This window comes from Neodiprion lecontei, chromosome 1 (genome assembly GCF_021901455.1).
Source record: "Neodiprion lecontei isolate iyNeoLeco1 chromosome 1, iyNeoLeco1.1, whole genome shotgun sequence".
NCBI classification, from domain to species: Eukaryota; Metazoa; Arthropoda; class Insecta; order Hymenoptera; family Diprionidae; genus Neodiprion; species Neodiprion lecontei.
The window spans coordinates 13,765,317-13,789,060 of record NC_060260.1 but is presented as its reverse complement, the minus strand read 5'-3'; the positions used below and the strand labels follow the sequence as shown (position 1 = coordinate 13,789,060).

The 23,744-nt window shown below is 34.2% G+C and overlaps 1 protein-coding gene across 7 annotated transcripts; it reads left to right on the top strand.

Annotated features, from left to right (window-relative positions):
- The first annotated feature begins 1,572 nt into the window (after window positions 1-1,572).
- LOC107227026 (equilibrative nucleoside transporter 1) lies at window positions 1,573-22,324 on the top strand. Of its 7 annotated transcripts, none has more exons than XM_046733500.1 (13): window positions 1,594-1,662; window positions 2,012-2,071; window positions 5,099-5,161; window positions 6,115-6,235; window positions 7,428-7,509; window positions 7,869-8,008; window positions 10,392-10,537; window positions 11,723-11,808; window positions 12,037-12,183; window positions 12,634-12,942; window positions 13,109-13,311; window positions 13,762-13,793; window positions 21,827-22,324. In XM_046733500.1, exons 3-13 carry the CDS (start codon window positions 5,125-5,127, stop codon window positions 22,000-22,002), a joined length of 1,479 nt encoding a protein of 492 aa, XP_046589456.1. In that variant the 5' UTR covers window positions 1,594-1,662; window positions 2,012-2,071; window positions 5,099-5,124; the 3' UTR covers window positions 22,003-22,324. The 7 variants fall into 7 exon arrangements, with proteins under 7 accessions (XP_046589472.1, XP_046589468.1, XP_046589449.1 ...); XM_046733484.1 differs by having other exon boundaries at window positions 1,605-1,662; window positions 1,819-2,071; XM_046733512.1 differs by lacking the exon at window positions 5,099-5,161 and having other exon boundaries at window positions 1,591-1,662.
- The last annotated feature ends 1,420 nt before the right edge of the window (window positions 22,325-23,744 follow it).

The window sequence follows — 23,744 nt, the reverse complement described above, 5'->3', positions numbered from 1 at the left end:
AAGTTGACGCCATTTTGTCAGATAACCTATAAAAGTTGTTGTGAATGTCAGAAAGAATTGTTGAAGAAAATGAACGTGACAGAAGTAAAATATATAAAATATATAATAAATAATATAAATATATGTAAATTATATGGAATGGGTCTGAGGCATCGCGTAGTGTTTGTCGTATTCTGAGCATTCGATTTTCCCGATTTTGCATAATCACGATCACTAAATTATTCATTGTAAAAGTTTCCACGTATCAATAACTTTTAGTCGTTACTTGAAGAAAAAACCGGGGTGCCAACCCCCACCCTGTCCGGGGGGGCGGCAGCCACCCCTAAATGTAGTCGTAAGTAAAGTTGTTTGACTTTTGGGGGTGTCTGCCGCTCTTCCGGAAAGGGTGGGGGGTGGCACCCCGGTTTTTTCAGGTTTGGGGAGGGTAATCTTCAATTTAAAAAAAAAAAAAAATCGTATGTTCGACGAGGGAAGTTAAGGACCAAAAAAGCATACACTTAGGGATGGCAGCCGCCCCCCTAGATAGGGTTGGGGGTGGCACTCCGGTTTTTTTTTCAAGTATTCGACCTCCCCTATCGATTGGTACTAGTTTCAATCATATGTTCGATGAGGGAAGATAACCTCGAAAAAACTGACCGGAAGTGATATATTTTTTGAGACTCCGGACAGGATCCATTCTCTATAAAGTCTGGCACCCTATTGACCACTATATTCCCCATCGATTCATATGCATTTTGGCCGTATGTTCGATGAGGGAAGATATGGTGCGGTCGGCTCCCCGACCATGCGCAGAACGATTCTCGCACCGAATTTCGTGTCGAGTTTATTCACGTGGATAATCTCGTCTTTTCACCTCGTGAAATTCACCGTAATAGGGTGAACCACTCACTTTCGTCATTTTCACTCGATTCGAGAACCGTAATAAGTCCCATGATACTTAGATCCGACCCGTGGTACGAGGGGGGGGGGGGGGGGGGGATGGGGCACGTGGTTCGCCGTCTTGTCGTAAGGGTACAAAATGTAGCTGATCTGTGTCGTATTGTCTTGTATCCGATAGAGATCCGACAGTCTGTATCGGATATTTTATGTAAGGCTACGACGAGATTGTCTCGTCGATTTCTGGCATCAGAATTACAAAAAAAGTATTTTGATGAAGAATATAAGGAATTTAGTCTTTTTTAAATTTGTAATTTCATCGTAGGATCAACGGTTCAGGAATTATTTTCGAAGACGCATTTTTTTGTACCTTTAATCCAAGATGGCGGGCTGAGCAGACCCACCACGAAGGACCCACTGAACTTACAGGGTTCAATGAGCGAACCTCCCCCCCCCCCCCCATTCCGTTCCACAGACGAAATCTTGAATTTGCCATCAGGGCCCGGAACGAAATAACATATCAAAATCATCACTACACACCTTTTGTAGGGCAAAAATCCCACTTGAATGGACTAGAATAGCTATCCGATATTATGAAAGATAATGATCACTCAAAGAAGAAAAAAAACTGTATTGGCATCAGCTGGCGCTAACCCTGTTGCATTGCAGTTGAGAATCTCGAGGAGGGGAATCTCGACTCTATCAGTTAGTAATCCTGCTAGTGGCGCATGACGACTGAGACAGTGCGGATTGCGAGGCTGCGCTGCACAGTACATACTTAAAAATGTGGGTCACGTTGTGCACGAGCGTTCTATAATATTAGCCTTAAAATATTTGTATACAAAAACCCATATTAGGCCTTGAAAACGCGAAAATAATCCATACCGAATGTGTACATCGTAACACAAGACAATATTTATTTAGTTTTTTTTCTGACTGCAGGGTCCACCCAACATTTTTGCGCGCGAACTCTCGTTATTCCCAGTGTATTATCCTCATTTTCTTCAGTTGAAACCACAGAAACAAATGTTAATTTCGACTTGACATACGTTAACTGCTCTTCAAATCATTCATTCGAGTTCGAAATTCATTGAAACCTCGTTGTAATAATACAGAGTATTCACAAAAATGTCAGGTAGTTACACGAGAAAGGAATTTGGCGTGGACCACGAGGAGAAAACGCTGCTAGCGAAAGGTATCAAACTAACAATAAGATTACACCCACATACATTCTGTTACGACCAGCCTTCTTTACGTTGTCATAATATGTCGATTTACGTTACTTTGTAACAGGAATTGTAATTTACGATTGTTCAATTAACATTTTCCGTACAATTTACACCCAATCCTATCGGGCTATTTTCAAGGGGTCGTGCATTCCAATAAGAGTACCGAAATCAAGTTGTGTGACACGTGTGCTATGCTTGCCACAGGCAGCGGTAAAAAGCATTCATATGTATATTGACTCATAGACCATTCTCAGTGTATCTGTGTGATTATGCATGGTCCCTATGCTTTCTGCTTTTGTAAATTATATCACTGGAAGTGCCTGTGATATTTTTGTTCCTTTGACCACTCTTTGAATACCCAAATATCAATGACAAACGACTGCTGTATAGGAGGCAATTGCCCTCATGTTTACCTACTGGCAGAAAAACAAACTGGCTAAATGGGTTGAAAAGTTAAAATACGATTTCAATAAATGTCTTCATGTTGGTATGCTGGACTGAACAGATAACCTTTTGAATCATTCAGATTACAATGAGGAGCTATGAACAAGTTTCACGACTCAGGAAACTAAACGACTCTACTTAGCAATAGTAGGAGCATATCAGCTGATCTTTGCTACTTAAAATTATAACGTACAGCTCTTATCTCTGTCACTTGAAATATAAGATAAGAAGAGGATTTTCTGCATCGCCAAGCGCTGACTGGTACTTGTAAATTGCAGCTTTGCTGACTTTAAAACTTATAATCCCCGAGACATATATAGTCATGTTTTAACTAATCAGCAAAAAACATATATTTTCCTATGACACAAAAGCTAACAGCCAATACGCAACTCTAATCACATTGGGGGTTCGGCAGTCAAATATTATCCGTGTCGTTTTCTTCTAACTAGAAATTGAGTTTTTACCCTGCTCTCTCAGCACAATAATAAATAAAGCCGAGTTGAGTTGACTGAAAAATGGCAAAAGTTTAAGCTTTGTCAAATGATTATTTTTAATGAATTGAGGTTCAGTTTTTTTAAAATCTATTTTTGATCTTTACATAGAAATAAATGATGTTCCCAAGATAAGTAGACTCCATAGTATGAACAGAGAAGGTTTTTGCAAACAAATTAGGAAAATATCAAGAGAAACTAGTGGCTACAGACTCACAGTACAAGTTGCAGGTTTATAGAAAAAAATATATTGATATCCAGTTCGAATTTTGAATCACAAATTCAAATTTGTGATTAACGATTTAAAAACCCTCATGTACCATATTATGTGAAAATGTAGCGATTTTTTTATATCGAAACACTATAATGGATCCAACATTACAATTTTGAAAGTCTGATCTGGATTCGTTATCGGTAACTAAAAAAAACTTGCGCCTACCAATTTATACCAGAAACAGAATATTTTTAGATTTTTTTTCCACCACATTGGATTTTCCATTTTGGATTTTGCAAATCTGACATCAGATATCAGATCAGCGACCCAAAAAACTTTACGGTACTAATTTTCATTCGAAATCATTCATCAATTCTCATAATATTTTTATTTAAATCATTTGGAATTTTGTACTTTAAATAATGCCAAAAGTGCTGAACAGATCAAAGCTAAAATCTAATCACTTCTTCGGAAAAGCTGCATCGATTGAGATCAAAACCATTGAAATCGGGTAACTCATTCTTGAGATATCGTTTTTTCTCTGAAAACACTCAAAAGGGAAGCTACAAATTAACTATATCAACCATTTGAGGCCCAAGCAGCGCGATTCAAGCAAGCGATCACGCTGTTGAGATTTTATGTTCAGAAAACCCAGCACATTTCGAGTATAGGGGACAACTGACAGTGCGTTACCGATTGTCAAAGTCGCGTGCTCAGATTTACTGCCGCAAATACATCACACAGCTTTTTTTAACAATGAGAATCGCTTGCAGTCGAATTTGTCCAATCACTTTGCAAACTGCAATGAATATGACGGAGCGATGAAAAAAGACGAGAATCACATCACCTAACACATACAAGAAGTGCTATTGCTCCGATTGGGATTCATCGATATAAAATAAACAAAGCGCTATCGTGCCGCTTGGTATTTCTCGACATAAAATAAACAAAGCGCTATCGCGCTGCTTGGGACTTTTCGTACATTTACAGAAAGCGCGGTTGCGCTGTTTGGGATTCTTTGACAGTGTTTCTTCAATACCCCCTGGGACTCGAAACGGTTAAGGGTAATCCTATCAAAAAAAAATTGTATACATAATTTCCGTTCAGTAGTGAATGGCTTTCGCAATTAAAGCGAAACCAATCAAGTCGTGTGGTACCCAGATCATTTAGTTAGCCGAAAAGTTAGGGTTCGTTTATTTCTATGTAACTAGCATCGATAACCAACATGAATAAACTACGGTGAATTTCCCATAGCTCAAACCTCTGTTTATATTAGTCATTTTTTGACTGACCCAGATAATAATATGTTCAACAAAAATTTCTCATCGTACTTCCAGTTATATTTTAAGAACTTTTCAAGCGATATAGAGGTCAAGTTGGGCACAACAAAGACAAGAGAATGTTAATAATGCCACAGCATTATTATATCATTGTGTAACGATGATTTGGCTTTAGTTTGCTTGTTGCTAGATAGTGATTGTCCTATCTCCATTGCATATCTCCTCTAATAACATGTTGCCATAAAAACATGTGATATCATTTCGTTAGACCGGGATGGATGGCGGAAGTCCCGAAAACACAAGATTTCAAGCCATGTGTCAACAAAATGTGAAACTTTATATACTTATTGAATGTTCAATATTAAGACGTTTAAAAAACACATACAAGAAGGTCGAACAAATATTTCCTCTATTTACCTTGTACACTTGTATTAAAGGCCGTTCGTGTGGAAATTATGCATTATGCTTACTGCTTCAAAATTACTGCGTTTTTCAAATTTTTTCAATCAATATTTATACCAGCTTTTCACCTGAATACGACGTTTACATGTTTGGTTATTCTAGACAAAACAACCATTTGCTCTAATTGCATGTCATATGCAACATTTGGTCATCCAATAACTTCTGGTAATTATTATTTCTTTTTTTTATATTCACTTAGATCAGATTATCATTAATTTTGAGCGAGATTCCAGAACTGCGCTACACAACCTTGGTTACAAATTGCATGCCATGCATATCGTATGACGAAAGTTGCAATTTTGCAAATATATCTATTCTCGTATTATGAACTCTTGAATTTCGCTCTGCTGCTGCATTTACACTGCGTATGGGAACTTGTTAAATTTTATGCACTGCACATTTTTCTATAATATAATTCTCTACGAGGTTAAAGTAAGTAACGTTAAGGTCACGAAATATAAGGAAAAAATTCCATATTTTACAATTTTAGAATCTCTTTCACGAAGTTGCTTTTTGAGAAACATGGGTATTAGGTTTAGTATGGTTTACTGAATTTCAGACAATTCTAATGGTGCGTAGTAACAATTTTTTTAAAACATGCACCGTTACAGTAACGTAACTAACTTCAATCACATAATTCTCAAATGTATGTATGTGCATATCAATCACCTCACCTTACCATACCTAATCAGCATTTAACCATCCAAAGGTGAAAAAATTATTATAAAATCGTATTCATCAAAACTATAGGGCGAATCAAGTTTACTGACGCATTTATAGTGTAGTACAGGAAAAAATATAACTAGAAAGGTCGATTCAATTTCAATAAAGATTTTTTTATTACTCACATACCTGTGTAGATGACTGTTTTGATGCAAATACTATGAGTTGGGTCAAAAATATTTCCCTCATCACACAGTGCATTTTATTTCTACATTCTATTATTCTGATTGGTATACTCTATCATCCCTATTCATTAGTCATGTATTTTCATTAAACTACCATTAACCCTTTGAGTGCATTATGGTGGAGTTTCGAATTTTAAATGAGTCTAGAAATCGTTGTATAGTTCACTGGGAGAGGATTGAGTTTGAAATTTTTTCCATCTCTAATTCTAGGCACTGTACCAGTACGACTTTCTCCAGGATGGGAGGGTACGGGTAGGCCTGAGGACGAGTTGAATTTTAAGGGAGTTACTATGGACCAAGCAGACCTTGAAATGAATCCACCAATGGATAAGTAAGTTTTGACTACTCGGAATTTTGATTATTTAGTGTAATGGTCTGTCTGAATAGTGACAATTTGGAATTGTGATACGTACCCCAACCATTTTTCAATCTGTGAGATATGTGAAAAGTTTGCTCAGATTGAAATGGTCGGACTCAAGGGTAAGTGGTTTGTTATGCATAAAAGTTCCTTAACCCTAGACAGAGCATCTAATTTTTTTTCCTTCTATGGAGCATGTGGGTTCCGTGTGACCGGCGTGTCTCTCTTATGTAAAATGCTGTCTGCAAACGATAATTGGGTTCATGTATAGACGAATCTCTTCGTTTTTCAATAAGGAATAAAATTACGTATATGAAAGTCAATTCTCAAAGAACCATTTTTGACGAAGAAAAATCTAAAAAAACGTGAAAGAATGACTCTTTTCAAAAAAAAAAATCCTAATCTTTTCTCTACTCAACTGATTGTAAAAATTCAAACAGGGAATTAAATTCGACACAGCATATGAGAAAAAAAATATCAATGTTGCGCTCTCTCAAAAGAGTATATTTATTCAAGCATATGAATGCAGCCAGTTTAGCAAGATTCAGAAATGGGATGAATTGAGGGTAATTCGGTACAAAAAAGTTTTTTATAATTATTATCGATATATATTTATTCAATAATTGAAAAAATATATCAAATACAAGCCAAATAATAAACAATACCGTATTTTTTTTTAAGCCCAAGCAAAGCAAACAGCACGTCGCTGTTTTTGCATATCACATACAGCTCGTGGGTAGATGTCGCGAAATCCTCTGACTTAAGATCTAGGGCAAAAAGGACATCGCACCACACCATTAGCAGATGTATAGTTTATAATCATGCAATAACAAGTCTAATTAATAAATGTAAACAACATAATCGAATTCGAATTAACACTACAAAAAAATTAACACAAAAGAGCACGTGGGGTCCGCTTGGACCCCGAATTTTCTTCCACTGAACACTGAATCACAACCTGGCAGCTGCCTGGCGCTGTATCGACGAGGCTCACTTTTTAGATACTTAAATTAAATTATGAAGCAGTTCCAGACCCCCATAGTTTAAAATGGAAATGGGGTCCCCACATGTGGACCCCACATGCTCCTTCTAGGGTTAATAAGTAAAAATTTTAATTTATGAAACTGGGAGCATGAATGATTGACTAATAATTGATTTCTTACAGGTGGAATTGGGTCGCCATGGTATTTTTATTACATGGAATTGGTAGCTTGATGCCGTGGAATATGTTCATTACTGCCAAACTTGTAAGAATATCATTATCTCAATTTTGAAAGTGAAACAAAAACAGAATCAATCGTTTATCTATGAACCATTGTTTTATATACATTATAAATTCTAATCATTATTTTTTTGTACTATACAATAATAGTCAATATTTTTGGGTCAAAATTTTATATTAACAATGTGTTCAAAGTATCTCAACTCTTAATCGAGTATTCATGCTGCAAGTTAGTTTCTGAAGTTTTGATGATGGGTAGCTACAGAGTTGCTATGTATCATTTTTTTTCTCTTGAGTCAGACAATAAAGGTTCAAATGTAGATGAGCGATTGAATACGATTAAGTCCGTTACAATCTTCTCAACATATTTTGATTTTTGCACAGTACTTTACTGAACACAAGTTTTCAAAGGAATACACAGGCTACAAGTCGAACTACGCCACGGATTATGACACTTATTCACCAGTTGCTGCACAAGTTCCAAATTTAATTTTCAATTGGTTGACTCTATTTATCCAACTAGGGTTCGTAAATTAATTTAAATCTATTTGATAAGAATAAAATAGCTAGATTTACTTCAACCCATTTTCTCAATAATCACATGCCATATTTAAATACCGTATTGGTCTAAATATAAGGCGACCCACAATTTTACGACTTTGTTTCAAGAATTTTTTTTATAAACCGAATGTAGGTTGAATTTTATGAGAAAAGTATCTATCATCACTGATGTATTTTTTGATTAATATTGCATTTTCGGCATGCATTGTATCAATGAAACTCGAGTGTATTGTATAAATATCTCATTCTTAATTTGTTTATACTTACTACTCTTTTCAAGATTCGTGATTTTATTAGTCAAATGTTACAACAGTTAATCAATAACGAAGTTTTTTTTGGCGATACAGCAGATTACCTAAAAAATCTCGACTTATTTTCAAACCAATACAGTAGTGTTCATTATATTTATTTCTGCCCACTCATGATGATTCAATTATTTTATTTTTCACTGTCTCAAGTGCTATAATTTATCAACTTCTATAACTCTGTCGTGAGTAATAAATTTCCAGTCCGAACAAATACTTTGATTAAGCATAATTGTAAATTGCTTGCATTCTTGAGAAGCTTGACCTTTAATAATATTTGATACAGATTATAAAAGGTCACTGACTATTTATTTTAAGTACGAATAGACTGTTGGATCAATAACATTTTTATAATATTAACAAATTTCTTAACAAAATTTAATTGATTCATTTTCGTTTTATTAAACCATTGCATAAAATAAATTATAATTATTTTTCTTTTTGATCATCTGTATGCTAAAAACAAAAAGTAGAAGACTCTATAGTATCTCAAGGGAGTGACGTGGACGATTTCGACATTGACGCATATACTGAGAGAATATCTTGAAAGTTAACACTCTGTCACCGCCGACTCGGCATCACTCACGTTCTTCATCTGTTTTTCGCAGGCTGGCCATCCCATATTTAATTTTAAACTGCGAAAGGTCGAAAAATGATTGCCTCGACGACGACGACTATTATGTTTTCGTTTTATGTATGGGTCATTCCCTGTCAAATCGTCCATGAATCATAATTTGAGTTTTTGATTCCATCGAAATTTTTATGGATGATCACACCTAATGTGATAAGCTTTAAGGACTTTTTTCGATTTTCGGCCTTTCGCAGTTTGAAATTAAATATGGGATGGCCAGTCTGCGAAAAACAGACGAAGAACGTGAGTGGTGCCGAGTCGGCGGTGACCGAGTTTAACTTTCAAGATATTCTATCAGTATGTCCAAATATCGAAGTCCACGTGTATCAAACGCAAAAAAGAGCCTAACATCCTCATTCTATTTGCAATACTGAACAAAAACGCGCTCTTGCATTTTCATTTGACGTAGAAATAAAGATATGACATGAATTCTACAAATTTACTATTGGGATTTCGTAGAATCCATGCCATTTGTTTATTAGCAAATTTATTTATTTTTCAAATGAAAATGCGTTGAAATGTTGTGTTTAGAAGAAGCCCTCTTTCGCGTTTCAGATACATGGACTTCGATATTTGTAGATATATACATTATATATGACAACCTCGAAATCGACTAGGGTACCTCTTTAACAAATCTTACTTCTGTCGTATTTAGATAATTCTTTGAGCCTTGGAAAGATCACTACAACATTTTCTTAAAATAGATAATAACCCTAAGAAATAGGCACGTTATTTCAAAGTAACCATCCAATCAATCTCAAGTGAATAATGAAGGCTTTAACTCTGTAAACGAACAATAGGGCTTTCAAAAATCAGTCCAGTGACGCGGTTTTTTTTTATTGTAAACGATGTGATAACATGCTATAACAGAATTAAGTTTACAAAGTGATAGAAATATTACATCATTACGGAAAACTTTTCCATTACGAGTGATTATTACTATAAGTTATTGAACAATGAAACTTAAAAGTTTATTTATTAAACTTGCCTTGACATGTGAAATTACAGTTTTTCACACATAAAATATAATCATCGTGTATACTGCGGCTGTATGTGCTTTAACCCCAGTTAAGCCGAAATGCCGACAGTCAATAGTGCTTCGAGCAGTAAAGAATCTTCTTTGACCCATTCTTCAAAATCAAATGAATCTTGTTTCATTAGCCTCTAACTAAGTGCAAAATCTTCAATAGTCAACAATCTTCTGTCACTGCAAGTTTTCTCAAATATGAACTCTTCAAAATTGTTTCATTGCAGCAAGTAATAACCCTTTTTTCCCTCAGATAACAATTAATATTAATATATTATGTTATTTCTCAATTTCAAGCTTTGATTGGACTACTTCTCTTTATTATATCTCAAATTATGATCATCGACTTACGGTATATACATACACTTTTCTTTGTCATACAGGGACAATTTAACAGCACGAATTGTATGGGGACTCTTGATACAAGTCGCAATGTTTGTGCTGACAATCGTTTTAGCAATGACAGACAGCTCTGCCTGGCCTGGTTTATTCTTTTGGATTACCATGATCTCTATTGTTGCTTTGAACAGTATGTCATCTATCGATTAAAGTATCTATATGTAGTGTGTATGAGGTATTGTTATAAATATTTTGCATGATTAGAGCAATCCACATCTGTATTTCAAACTTCTTCATCTTCCACAGAATGTATTTATCTATTACCATTGAAAGATTCAACGTTTCTTTTACCGAGGATCTGGGGTGAGGGTGGGGGAATCTACAGAGTTGGGAAGATTAGCTCTAATATTATCAATTCTAAAACAGCGTAATTTCATTTGAATTGTTCCAAAAAACTTCCAAATTTCTCGTAATTTAGTATATTGACACCGTGTGGGAATGATGAATGAATGAAAAAAAAAAAACAATTAGAACACACCACTACAATATACATTCTCCTATTTCATATTATGCTCAACAAATATCAATCATGTAGCATAAATTCGGTTCAACACACGTCTACAATCTATTTCCCAGAATGACATATCCAGGGAGGCAACAGAATCGAGAAATCGGAGGATTCTCAAGAGATTTTTGAGTTCTGCCAAAACACAGCAAAATTTCAAAAATTCTCATCAAACTTGAGGAAATGTTGAAAAAATATTTTTGTTTTGTTTGTCCAAATTATTTCAGTTTTATTAGTAATAATTAAAAACGAATTAAATATTAATTCGTTTGAGATAGAACAAATAATTTTTCACTTTGACGTAACATCTGCTTAATTTTATTACATCGTTCTCTACAAGTTACCTTGAGCAGCATTTACAAGACCAGTTTTGAAGCATGATTGTAGTCTCTCTGGGAATGAAGGAAATCTCACGGAATATTGTATCAATTTCAATTCAATTCAATTTTTGTTATCACCCTGAATATCCCTACACTCCGTTCAGTGACATAACAGACTTACAATTCAAAGAAAACTCATCTGTTTTAGTAGAATCTGGTAGGATGGAATGAACGGGTAGCATCATTGTAAGTTAACAGGAGAGCTTAAGGTATTGGATAGCATAATTATGCAAGCACTTCTCTTTTCCCCTTATTTGATCACCAAAGCGCAAAGCAAGTCCGCTCTCTCATTGGACGGAGTATAGTTTTCTGAATGTACATTTAGTAAAAAACATAGATCAACCCAGTTTGAATATGTTACACACATATTACCTCGTCATTGTAGTAATTGAATTGAAGAAATCTAATGCTAAATTTCTGAAAATTTCAGCTGGTAGCGGTATATATCAGAATTCAGTGTATGGAATGGCTGCAAAACTGCCTGCCAAGTATACAGGAATGGTTGTTTTGGGTTCTGTAAGTATATTGAATTAAATGATTTATTTAATGTGCACATTATTTTATACTTCAACAATGGTACAATTTTTTTCATTAGGATTTTATTGCTAAAGTTGGTGCAGCAAAAATTTCTGTGTCACCAGGACACTTATTCTCAGGGTTTCATTGTATCAAACTGTGTTGGTAACTGCGATACTATAGATTTTGTATGTCGCTAATTTTTATATATTTTTTTTTCTGTTCCAGAATATTAGTGGGACTATAATTGCTATAATTGAATTACTATCCAGTATGATGTCTCCGAACAAACGGACTGCAGCGATATACTATTTCATAACAGCCCTATTAGTTCTTTTGGCTTGTTTTGATACATATTTTGCTTTGCCCTTGAATGTGAGTACGAAAATGATGAAAATTTAATAGCAAAGATTGCACATGTCTTAATGTTCAATGATATGTTGAAAGTACATAAGCTCACAATTTATTTTACAAATGAATGTTTTCCAATAACTTGGAAACATTTATCAAACCATCTATCTCCTTGTTATGAAAACGCACTTGCACTAGTTATTTTAATTTTGTGCTTCAGTCAATTTCAAACATCGACCAAACGCATGAAGTGTCGTGATTTCTTGCTGGAAGAATGAATCTTTTAAATTCTTGTGCTGTGGTAGTTAACTATACATAACGCAGCATAGGTACAATTATGTCTGTCACTTTTTGTTTTGAACACGTGATAAGCATGCTAGATCTTTCAAAATTAAGTAATCACTGTTGGTAATATTTTAAAATGTATATTTGTATCTTGCTCTGTATGTTGAGAATTACTTACATGTTCTACAGAGATTTTATCGGCATCATGAACTGATAAACCAAAAAGCAGCCAACAGAAAAGCTTTAAATGATAGTATAAGAGGACAGACATCGAGACCACCGTACTGGGAAATATTTAAAAAATGTTGGCCACAATGCTTCAATGTGTTCTTTGTTTTCTTTGTTACACTCTCAATATTTCCCGGTGTCCAGTCTGGCATTCAACAGATTTCACACGATTTCATCATTGAAGAGACATATTATATGAATGTCATGTGTTTCATGACATTCAACGTAACGGCAATGATTGGGAGCTTGATCGCTTCTTTTTTGCAATGGGTGAGCTCGATTGGTAATCTTAATTCTTCATTTTTAGTTGTTAAAGGTACTTTACTTGTATTTCAAAAATGTTTGAAATGTTGAACTATGATTCACCCATCTGCTCGTTTGAATCACTACAAGGTTTAGGTCCGTTTATTCATTAATTAGATTATTTTTTGCATAGCCCTGGAGGAAATACCTCGTCATTCCTATTCTTCTGAGGGTGCTATACATACCGATATTTTTATTATGCAACTACAAACCTAATTCAGCTGTCAGGACAATACCAGTTTTAATTAAAGATGATACAGCTTATTGGTTGATAGCCATGACAATGGGTCTGACCAGTGGCTACTTTTCATCAGCTGCTATGATGCACTGTCCAAGGTAAACACGATCATGGATTTTGAAATACTTCTTGAGATGCTTGCAAACTATTATTTTACATCAGACATTTTATGTGAGGTGGATCCATCACCTCCTAGAGGTCTTCTTAATTTCATATAGTGGTAGTCTGCAAGGAGTCAGATTTTTATGCCAACCAATTTTTTAAATAACCAAAAATTCATTGGCTTGCAATTAAAAATTTGAGCTAAGTCTTTATTTACAGAGATGCCTGACTCCGTAACTATTAATGCCGATGTAAAATATTTGTCTAATAATTACGGGGAAAGTTCAGAAAAAACACGATTGTATTTTGTCCCATTCAAAGTTAATTTGCAGTTGCTTTTGTCAATCGTAAATAAATTATCTACTACGTTGTCACAAAAAAAAAAAATAGCTGGTCTCATTTGTATTTGATATTTTAGTAGTGATAAATATGTTTCTATGTTTCAGAACGGTAGAGTCTCAGCATCAAGCAACTGCTGGTATGTTTGGTGCTGCATTTCTAATAACTGGTATCGTCGCAGGTCTCGTATTTGCAATAGCAATGCCTTTGATAGTTTCCAGTTCAATTTTTCTATAAACTTTTCACATACAATTGAATTGTATCGATTTTTGGATGATTTGTAGTCTTCTTACGGATGAACCAAACATAGAGTCCAGTACGTTAAACAGTTGCAAAGACTGTAATATCATATAACGAAGGTTTGAAAGTGGTACTGATATTCGTGGACTTGAATTTAATTGTTACAACATTCCCTTCGAATAGAAAATCCTTTAAAAGATCATTGATCTCAAAACCATGGCATAATTATTGATGACTTTAAAGAGATCCTAGTATTACATAATTTTTACAAGTAAAAAGTCGCATCATTTAAACGATGATAATTAACTAAAGCTTATTTTGATCGTTAATAAATTCTCTACGAATCAACAAAGTCACATTTTGTATTTGGCTCCTCAGTTGATCAAACAACATAATTAGTAAAATCATTATAAGCGGTGAATAGTAAGCCAATGCCTTAATAATAGAAACAAAACACTCCAGCGTTATCCAAAATATTATTTTGTAGATTTGTAGAGAATTCATTTGCGAACAAAATGAACCGTAGTTCATAAAAATCGACCAAACGATGCGAATAGAATAAATGAGAATAGAATCTCCTCAAAGTCGTGAATAATTGTGTTGTTGTAGCTGAAACTTAAGGTTTTTAGATTTTTTTCTGTGTTAAGGGAATATTGTTTCAACTAAATACAACTTGATTAACTTGAGTTTTATTTTTAAACCATCCATATATTATATTTCTGTCTTTACAGCTGCTTGACTGCACTGTCCGTTTAATGCATCCTTAAGACTGGAATACTTTCGGGACGATTTGTCGACCAAATGAATAAATGCTTTTTTGTTATTCACTTTTATACCTGACAAGATTGTTAAACCTTATAAAAATAATCTGCAGTGGACGCTAGATATACTGTGTTAGTACCGTGCTAGAATACCCAAACGCGGGGCCCGAGCAGAGGAAAATTCTCTAAAATGGCTAACTGCTAACCGCTACCACTGCTGGCGTCGGAAGCAGGAGCCATGCGCGGTGAGAGATGCTGCATTTGTATGTTTGACCGTGCTTGTGGAGGGGCACTCGCTCGCAAGGCCTTATACTGAAAGGCTATTTATCTAGCGCCCACTGTACTGCATTTGAATGTATCAAACTATAATGCAGACTTACCATTACAAACGAATGGCAAATTAGAAGTACATAAATAGATTTTGTGCTTCCATGTAACTGTACAATTACATAGATGCCAGAAATCGGAATATTACATATTTCCGTATGAATTTTTGTTAATTCAGAAGGGAATTCAATCTTGTCACCTTGAAGGTAAGTTTTTGATCATAGAACGAAACGAAGGTTTGCTCTTTACATGTGCATTGGATCGATTTGTAGACAAAGTTGTACAAAATTTCTGCAGCACTTCGGGTGCATTTGCATTCGAAATTTTGTCGTATGATAATATGTTCCACTACTCTTATGTCCATTCAATTTGTCTTGTAGTGCAAGTAGTACGTATAACTTTGTTTCGTAACTACATTATTTATAACCAATCCATGCACTCGATCCGTGTTGCCCGATCCTAGATCTCATAACATTCTTTAAAGAAATAAATGACAGAATCGTATGTATCGTTTATGATACTTTTTAAAATTACTACGACAAATCCAAATCGGAGAGTTACGTATTTGGCTGCAATCCATTTGAAACTCTAGTACCAAAATTCAGCAACTACGAACAAAATCCTCTGACAAGTTTGGTGGGTCTATGTGGACTAGGAGGCGTGGAAATTCTATAAACACTGATTTGACTACATCTTATTCAAATTGAGTTAGTTACTTCGATATCCAATTGGAAACACAAAGATCTTAATTATAACGAATAATTCTTGCATGCATACTCGCCATAATAAGACCTTTATAAGGCTGGCTGTCTTTACCATTTCTTCACAATTAGCTAAAGTTCTATCAAATGCGACAACCTAATCGTCTAATCTATAATGTGAAAAAACACGGTTGTTTCTTGTATAAATTATTTAAAAAAACAACTCGATAGAAAAATCAGCCAATTGGGTTGTTAATTTCGAAAACCAGGTGAATATTTGATAAAGGTATGTGGCACCAATACAAACTGGCCACAAAGCAAAGTATGAACGGAGTGGAAACTTACATACTTTTCAGAAGTGATAATTCATTCAACTTATTCTGTGACATGAGTCAGATGACGTATTTGGTATATTTGTGTTTTTCTCGTGTCAGATGCTATTGGATTGTCCAATTTCAAATTGTTGTAATTTGTTAACGACAAACTTTCCATGAGAAATAAAAAACATTTCATTCGCAGATTTTGACTAGGAATACGTTGATAGCCTATGACGCGATGGTCCTGAGTCACCCTGCATGATAGTTAATTAAACAACTGCATTTACTATTTGCATAATAATTGAAAAATCTGTATCGATAGGGGAATTACATTTAAAAACGGAGGCACTCCGTAACGTAGTAATTACTGAGAATTTAAGGGGGTGCTCTCCGAACATCGGAGTCCACGTATCTCAAACGCAAAGAAGGGTTCAAGAGCCTCATTCTGTACGCAACTGTGAACAAAAAAATTTGAATCCATTTTCATTTGACGCTGAAATATAGAAATGGTATAAATTCTACGAATTTACTAATCCGACTTCGTAGAATCCGTCTGATTTCTTCACTTCCGCGCAAATAAAAATGTATTGGAGTGTTTTTATTTAGAATTGTCTATAGAATGAGGCTGTTAAACCCTTGTTGCGTTTGTTGTGAGATACGTGGACTTTGATATTTGGAGATATATACATCAGTTTTGAAATCAATCTTCTGTGTTCTGAACATACCATGGTTTTATCCTGCGCGTATGTGACATTATATGGAGATTATTTATTTAGAGTATTATTGCATATGCTTTTAAATAGCTTCATCTTTTATTGCAAAACTGTAAAGGGGACACGTCGTGGGAATTACATATTTGGCACTTGAATTGGTTTTCCAGTAGAAGAAATCAATTGCATAATTTACAAAACTATCATTCATGAAAATACAAGTGCTTGCCTGCATCCCAATGGATCTAAACCTTACTGACATTGAAAATATTACAAAAAAAATTGATAAACGTAACATAACACTTTTATCAAATATACACCTAGCCATACCAGTTGTCCGAACAAAGTTATAAGCAAATTTTATGCACATGAATTATACCCCTCACATCGGACAATTAAAGCTGCTTGCAATGCATTCTAAGTGCATATAATTTCTGCACAAACTAAATTCGTAATAAAATTTAATAATATAACACATAAAAAGTTATTGAATTATCAATTGGAGCATAATATTCTATGACAGAATGTAAACATTTTATTATGAAATTGTGATATTTTGTTCTTTTAAAAAAGTTTCCGTTTATTTTGTTATTAGAATAGTTTCATTATGTGTGTTAGCTTTTTACATTTTTTTTTCAGAATCAAAATATCATAATTTAATATATTTTAAATTATTTGTTCTATGGTTAAACCATGGGGTCCTAGAACCGACATTACTGTTTTGTATTTACAGTGAATCAAATATGGAATGTTCTAGGCGAAGTGGTTCAATCAGGCCTTTAATGTCTTTTCAATTTCGCATGCTGATAGCTCTCGGTAAGCTAGATTTTTGAGCCAGACCACTGAACTGATATTGCCAAATACATCAAGATCTTTGCAAATGAAAATTTCGTTTAGAAGAATGTTTGGAAAATATAACGCATATTTTGAGATGGATTAAAACTCGAAAATTTATTTCGAGATCATGCCTCTTTTTCGAGAAAGATCGTTTAATTTCGAGAGTCCTTTTAACCCTCTGTAGCGCAAGATGTTAAAATTTTTAAATAAGTACTGATACATGTTAATCAAATGAAATAAAAATACACATGTTTCTGGAAAAATCTTATTTTTTTTATTTATTCGAAAAAAAAACAGGGTTAAAGAGAGTGTGACAGAAATGTTACACTGCATCAAAAGTGCAACTTAACTTGGGTGAAATTGTCTGAAACAATTGTTGTGTTTATTGTAGCATAGAGCAATGCCACATTTCTCGCACATTGTTTGTGAGACACCAGAGCAGTTTGGAAATTTGTAGCGTGTTCTCTTTTCTGTCCAAACGGGCCAGTGTCCTGTTTGATCTTGCCTGATTGCCATTGGAGGAACATGCCATCTACATTTTTTGTCATAAACTAAGTCAATACATTAGTTTGTTACAGATAAGTTACATTGATGCAAAATGCGTTTGAAAGAATACTTGAATTTTAGTAGGCAGATAATCGGTCTGTGACAGAAATGTTACACGGCGCTACAGAGGGTTAACTGTTTTAAATTCTGAAGAAAATTGTAAGTCTTTCAATGACCATTCCGGGCAATTCCAAAATTTCAAGAACTTGTTCCACTCTGTTTTTGAAGCATTGCGATTGAACCGTCACCCAATGTTAACACGAAGCTGAAGCTAGCAGCCAGAGTTAGCAGCCAAACGTATTGAACTTTTTTGGAAATATAAAATTATAGTACAGTTTTATTCTCATGATTTTATAAAAGTATCGGGAGTATCAAGGTAATTCACAAAATTTTGACTTTCAGACTTCACTACATTATTTCAATGAGCATCAGAACATTTGGCTGCTAGCTTTAGTCTCATAACGTCAATAGAAAACAACCTGTCTTGGTCGGATGATATGCCCCTTTTTGAAATATTCTTGACGAGTTTAGGTACATTGTTGAATCATAACAGAAAAGATTAAAGTAGAATAACCTTTTTTCCGTACTTTCAACAATTGAGGAATAGGTGAAACCATACGTGTAATGGCTGTCATATATCTTTATTGGCAATGTTTTAGTCAGAGCATCAGCCATCACCAGATCTGTAAATAAAACAAGTGTTGCAAACAGCCATAACTGAACATGGTTTTGATTTTTTAAAACCACATATATGCAATGAATAAAATTTTGAAAGGATATTGTATCTCTGAAATTAGGTGTTGCAAACTTTCAATGAGACGTTGCACTTTACATTTGTAAATATCTTTATTCAAGTTGGTCAATCAGTATCATACTTCTCTCTAGTTGTGCCATTTTTTGTATGATGTTCTATCATTGTTCAATTTATTTGGTCATCATTGTCATTTCCCGTACTTTCTTTGTATGTTCCAGGAAAATCTAATTACCCAGTTAGTGTTAAGTGGTTTCCTTTGCATAGCATGTCGGATAATCTGTCCACGACGTATTTTCATTTGATTTTTAGTTTTATAACTTTGTGTATTTTTATAGATCAACTTTCTTCAAATATATTATTTCATATTCCAACTTATATTGACAAATAGGACCTCTCTCATGGCTGAGTACAGTATTGTAATCTCCAACTTCCTTCTTTACGTACTTATCAGCTGCCCTTGATTGTTAAAAACATATTTTAATCAATTCCATCGATTCTTTGGTGACGTGCTGTGATTGCAGCATTTCAAAAACGGAAATTAGCATGTTTTCGAAATTTAGAAATTTTTTAATGAACAGTGAATGATCTATAATTGCTTTCGGAATTTGATATAATGTAGAACACTCTAAGAGCAACGGAACTTTGTGCCTCCCCGCCCCGAGCTTGTCAATTATAATTGGACGTGTGCTCCACGAATTTTCAGTTTCTTTCCAAAGTGAGGTAAAATACAATTCTGAAAATAATTTTCGAGCTCTAATATGCCTTAGAGTTTCTGTCAGATTTTTTCAGATGAGTAAAATTAATTGTTAAACATCCTCTGAAAATCATTTCACTCCTAATTATTATAATTGTTATTGTTATTATTATTTCAATTCACATTATCTTACAAATCTGTGGCATTTTCCGATCTGAGTGGAAGAAAAGTTGTACTCTAATATCAATGATTATGGAAATATTAATTTTTAAACAAAACCTTGCTTCAAGTTTAGCTTGTAAATACCCTGATGAATTTTACAATATTGAGACTATGCTTTGGCTTAAGAATCTAGTTTCCAGAGAACTGTTAGCGTGCCAAATTGAAAAAATATATGATGCCTGACCGATCTACTTCCATATATTATTTGTTTTGTATCTACAGTTTGAGGCTCTCTAGTTTATAGTGTGAATTCATATTTTTATCCTAAATCACGCTGCATTTCACCAGAATTAAACAAATGTCAATAGTAAAGCCTATGTAGCATATTAAGGGAGGAGACCCAGTTGGAACGTCCAAAAAAAAGGTTTTTTTCCGAATTTTTTCTTGTCTAAACGACAAAATAATTTATAACAACAGTTTTTCCATATGAATAATATATATTTAAAGTATACATTACAATTTTTTCAAAGAAAAATATTTAAAAATAAGCCGGTAGGAGGCAATGGGTCTCGTCTGCAAAAAAAAAGGATGTTGCGGTGATCACTTTCGCGCTGCAATGGATCATCTGAAACCAACCAAAGAGAGGGGATCTTTAGTTAATGATATAATGCTCCGGATGAACGGAGGGTTTTGAAAAATTTCAATATTTCACAAAATGGCAGACGTTGAAAGTCAAAAGTATTGTTTTGACCAAAATTTCACTGACATTTTTGACTATAAAAAAAAAATAATTGTCAAAAAAAAATCCTTCGTTCATCCGGAGGACAACTAAGTATAGAATAAGTAAGACAAATTTCATACCGGTCGGTAAAGCCGTTCTCGAGTTACAGTGATCACCGACTTCGAAAACATGGTTTCGAGAAAAACGCGTTTAAAGTTTTGCGTACGATTTGCATGCAGATAAAAATTTATCTTGTAACTCACATTGAATTGTCTATTCCTGGGCCATATATTGCGCCTTCCTCCGATTTGTTAGCTACACCTGCAGCAATTTTTCGTTGACGACGAGCTACCCTTGTCTCTCGAGTATTTTCGAGGAAGCGCCGGTTAGCTTTGTCAAACACGGTGCCCTTCAAAATTATATATCTTGGCGAATAACGGTCCGATTTGCCAGTAATTCGTCGGAAAATACTCTTGAAATATTGTACTTTTAGAAAATGGATAGAAACAAAACTCGATTTTTACAAAATTCCAACTGGGTCTACCCTTAACAAAGTTTTAAATTACAATTTGCCGAGCAGTGTTTCAGCACAAAAAATGCGACTGTATCTGCTAAAAAAAAAAAATTGATAATTACAGTAGGATGCATAATAGCAAGATTTATTTATATAACTATTAATCTTTTACTAAATGAAATTTAACGTTTATCACAGTTTTCAATTTCACGTGTTATGGTTAAATATTGGTACTTGTAAATTTTCCGATTATTAACACAAGAACTACCGACGTAAAATGTAACATGAGGTAGGAATTTTTAAATGGAATTGTAAAATCAGTCTAATATGACAAAAATAAAATTTATGATATTACTTCTGTAGTTATCGTTTTACGTCATTGCGGGAAAAAAAATGTTAAATGAAGTAGAAATTTTAAAATGAAATTGTAAAAAAAACCAGTCATTTTGACTGGTCTGGTAGTTCTAGTGTTAATTAGAAAGATTGAGTAATCTAATGAATTACGTCTACTGAAGTTCGATCAGTAAATATACATAGATGTATATCTAGTCCATCACTATAATCATAATAACACCTTTGATCAAATTTGAACTAAAAATTGTCAAATCGTTTGAATAATCATTTGAAATTATCAGACACCGGTTATATCGTACTGAGTACGTCAATGTTTCCTATCCTGGCTGCGCCAGACAATATTATATTTTATTGTGAACTATATGTACAATTACACGTATAACTAATATACTCTACAAACTGCAGTAGCAGACCTTTGATACTTGGTAAAATAATACTTTTTTTTTATGTATACAATTATACACCTTGTCTTTTCATTATTTCAATCAACTTTATATGAGCTTACTTTTTACATATTACACCTGGCCACTTCAGGACTAAACTCTAATGGATTTAATTTTCGTGGGGGACAATCCTTCATATTAAGCAATGGAGACAATAAAAATGAAGAAAGAAAAACGAGAGAACTGTTGATGGATGAATTTGAATCACTTCGATTACTGAAATATGTGTATGTGTACAGTGTACGATTAGTAACCAGTTTCATTTAGGCCAAATATTTTTATATTGTCATCATTTAATTGAATGTCATCGCATATATTATCATTCTTTAAGGACATATCTGTCAGTCATCAACATTTATTAGTATGTATAGTAATTTATCATCAATAATTATATTTAACGTCATATTCTTGCCTTATTACAAGAACGATAGAATTCGTTTTCAGATGTGCCTGTCCAAATTGCTTTTTACGTACTTCAATTGAGAAAAACTGGTTCTAAGATTTTACGACGGAACATTGAATTGTAGTTATGCCAGCTCGGCATTGTGACAGTAATTTGTTTGTACCACGAAATAAACCATTGATTTGAGCCGTTGTGAAATAGATTATATCAATGACCCAAAATATCGCAAAGTCTGCAATGTAGTCAAGACAATCGATGGCGAAGTGTAAGCAAACATTTTAATTAAGTGAAAACATGTAGAGAGATATTTTTACCTTCTAATTCAAACACGTAATTCTCCACTTACATTACGGTGAAGCGTTTTAGCGGCGTATTTTACATTCTTCATGCTTAAACTTACAAAAACAACTGTTTCCAGAACCTAATTAGTTTTATACCCAGCTTCAATCACCGATTTGTAAATAACATTGAATACATGTAATTTGCCTTATGTAAGGTTGGCATCGTTGTTGCTACATTTTCTCACTGAACTTCTTTTTCTCATTTTTTAGTATTCCTACTCTCTTCGGCAATTAAACAACAGTCTCAAGTTTGGTAATTATGAATACATAAAAAATTATTCCAAGATGTGTATAAAATGTAATGAGCTGCTTAGACTTTTTGAAATTTGATTTGTACTTAAAATCAAAAGATTGAGTCAAACCGTTTGGAATTCAAAAATATACAAAGTTTTTGCGAACCATGATTTCGAGCAAATCTAGCAAAGATGAACGAAGTATAGAATTCATAATTGAAACTGACAATTGAGTGTCATGCTGTGGTTCATTGGTGATATTGGATACCAGGTTCGATTCCTGGCTCCGTCGTTAATTTTTCAACTCACCTGAAAATTTCGAAATTGTACTCTTCAACTAGCAAATTTTTCTCGCTATAAATATGATATGTTGTATTTCATATCAGCAAAAATGAACGGCCCGCCGTTCAAAATTGCTAAATTAATGTAATTCACATTAATAGCCACATACAGACGTCACATGTGTGCACATGTCAACAAGCTTCACACACAAAGTCAAAATATGTGCTATCGTGATGAACTTTAAATGTAAATATATTCAAGGGCACACGAAAACGAACAATGTTTGAAATACAGGTGATGAGAGAAATTAATGACATGTAGTCAGGGCGGCTAGGTGGTCTAGTGGAGTAAGTCTCCGGTAAAGCATCTCTAGATACCAGGTTCGATTCCTGGCTCCGTCGTTAATTTTTCAACTCACCTGAAAATTTCGAAATTGTACTCTTCAACTAGATATTGGAGTTTGTGACTCATTTGTCTAAGATATTATAAAGTAGCAACACGTTGCGGCCACACCCACGAATATTTTCCAATGCGTTTTGTGGCAAAACTATTAGACATAGACACATGCTCTCGCTACTATTTAACAGAGTTCATTGACACCTTGAAAACACTGGAGTATAATGTTTTTTATCTGTAAGAGTTCAGTCAGCAGTCACAAAAGTGTGTAGTCCTGTTCCGCCTTGGCTTACGAATGTTATTATATCGCCAAAGCTATTGATCTGGTTGTAAAAAAATATAATCTATCCATAG

Excerpts from the sequence above, each read along its gene's own strand:
- LOC107227026 (XM_046733484.1), top strand. The coding sequence starts at position 2,005 with ATGTCAGGTAGTTACACGAGAAAGGAATTTGGCGTGGACCACGAGGAG. Across the intron at positions 7,510-7,868 it reads TGTTCATTACTGCCAAACTT|TACTTTACTGAACACAAGTT; the intron begins GTAAGAATATCA and ends ATTTTTGCACAG. Across the intron at positions 11,809-12,036 it reads GAATGGTTGTTTTGGGTTCT|AATATTAGTGGGACTATAAT; the intron begins GTAAGTATATTG and ends TTTCTGTTCCAG.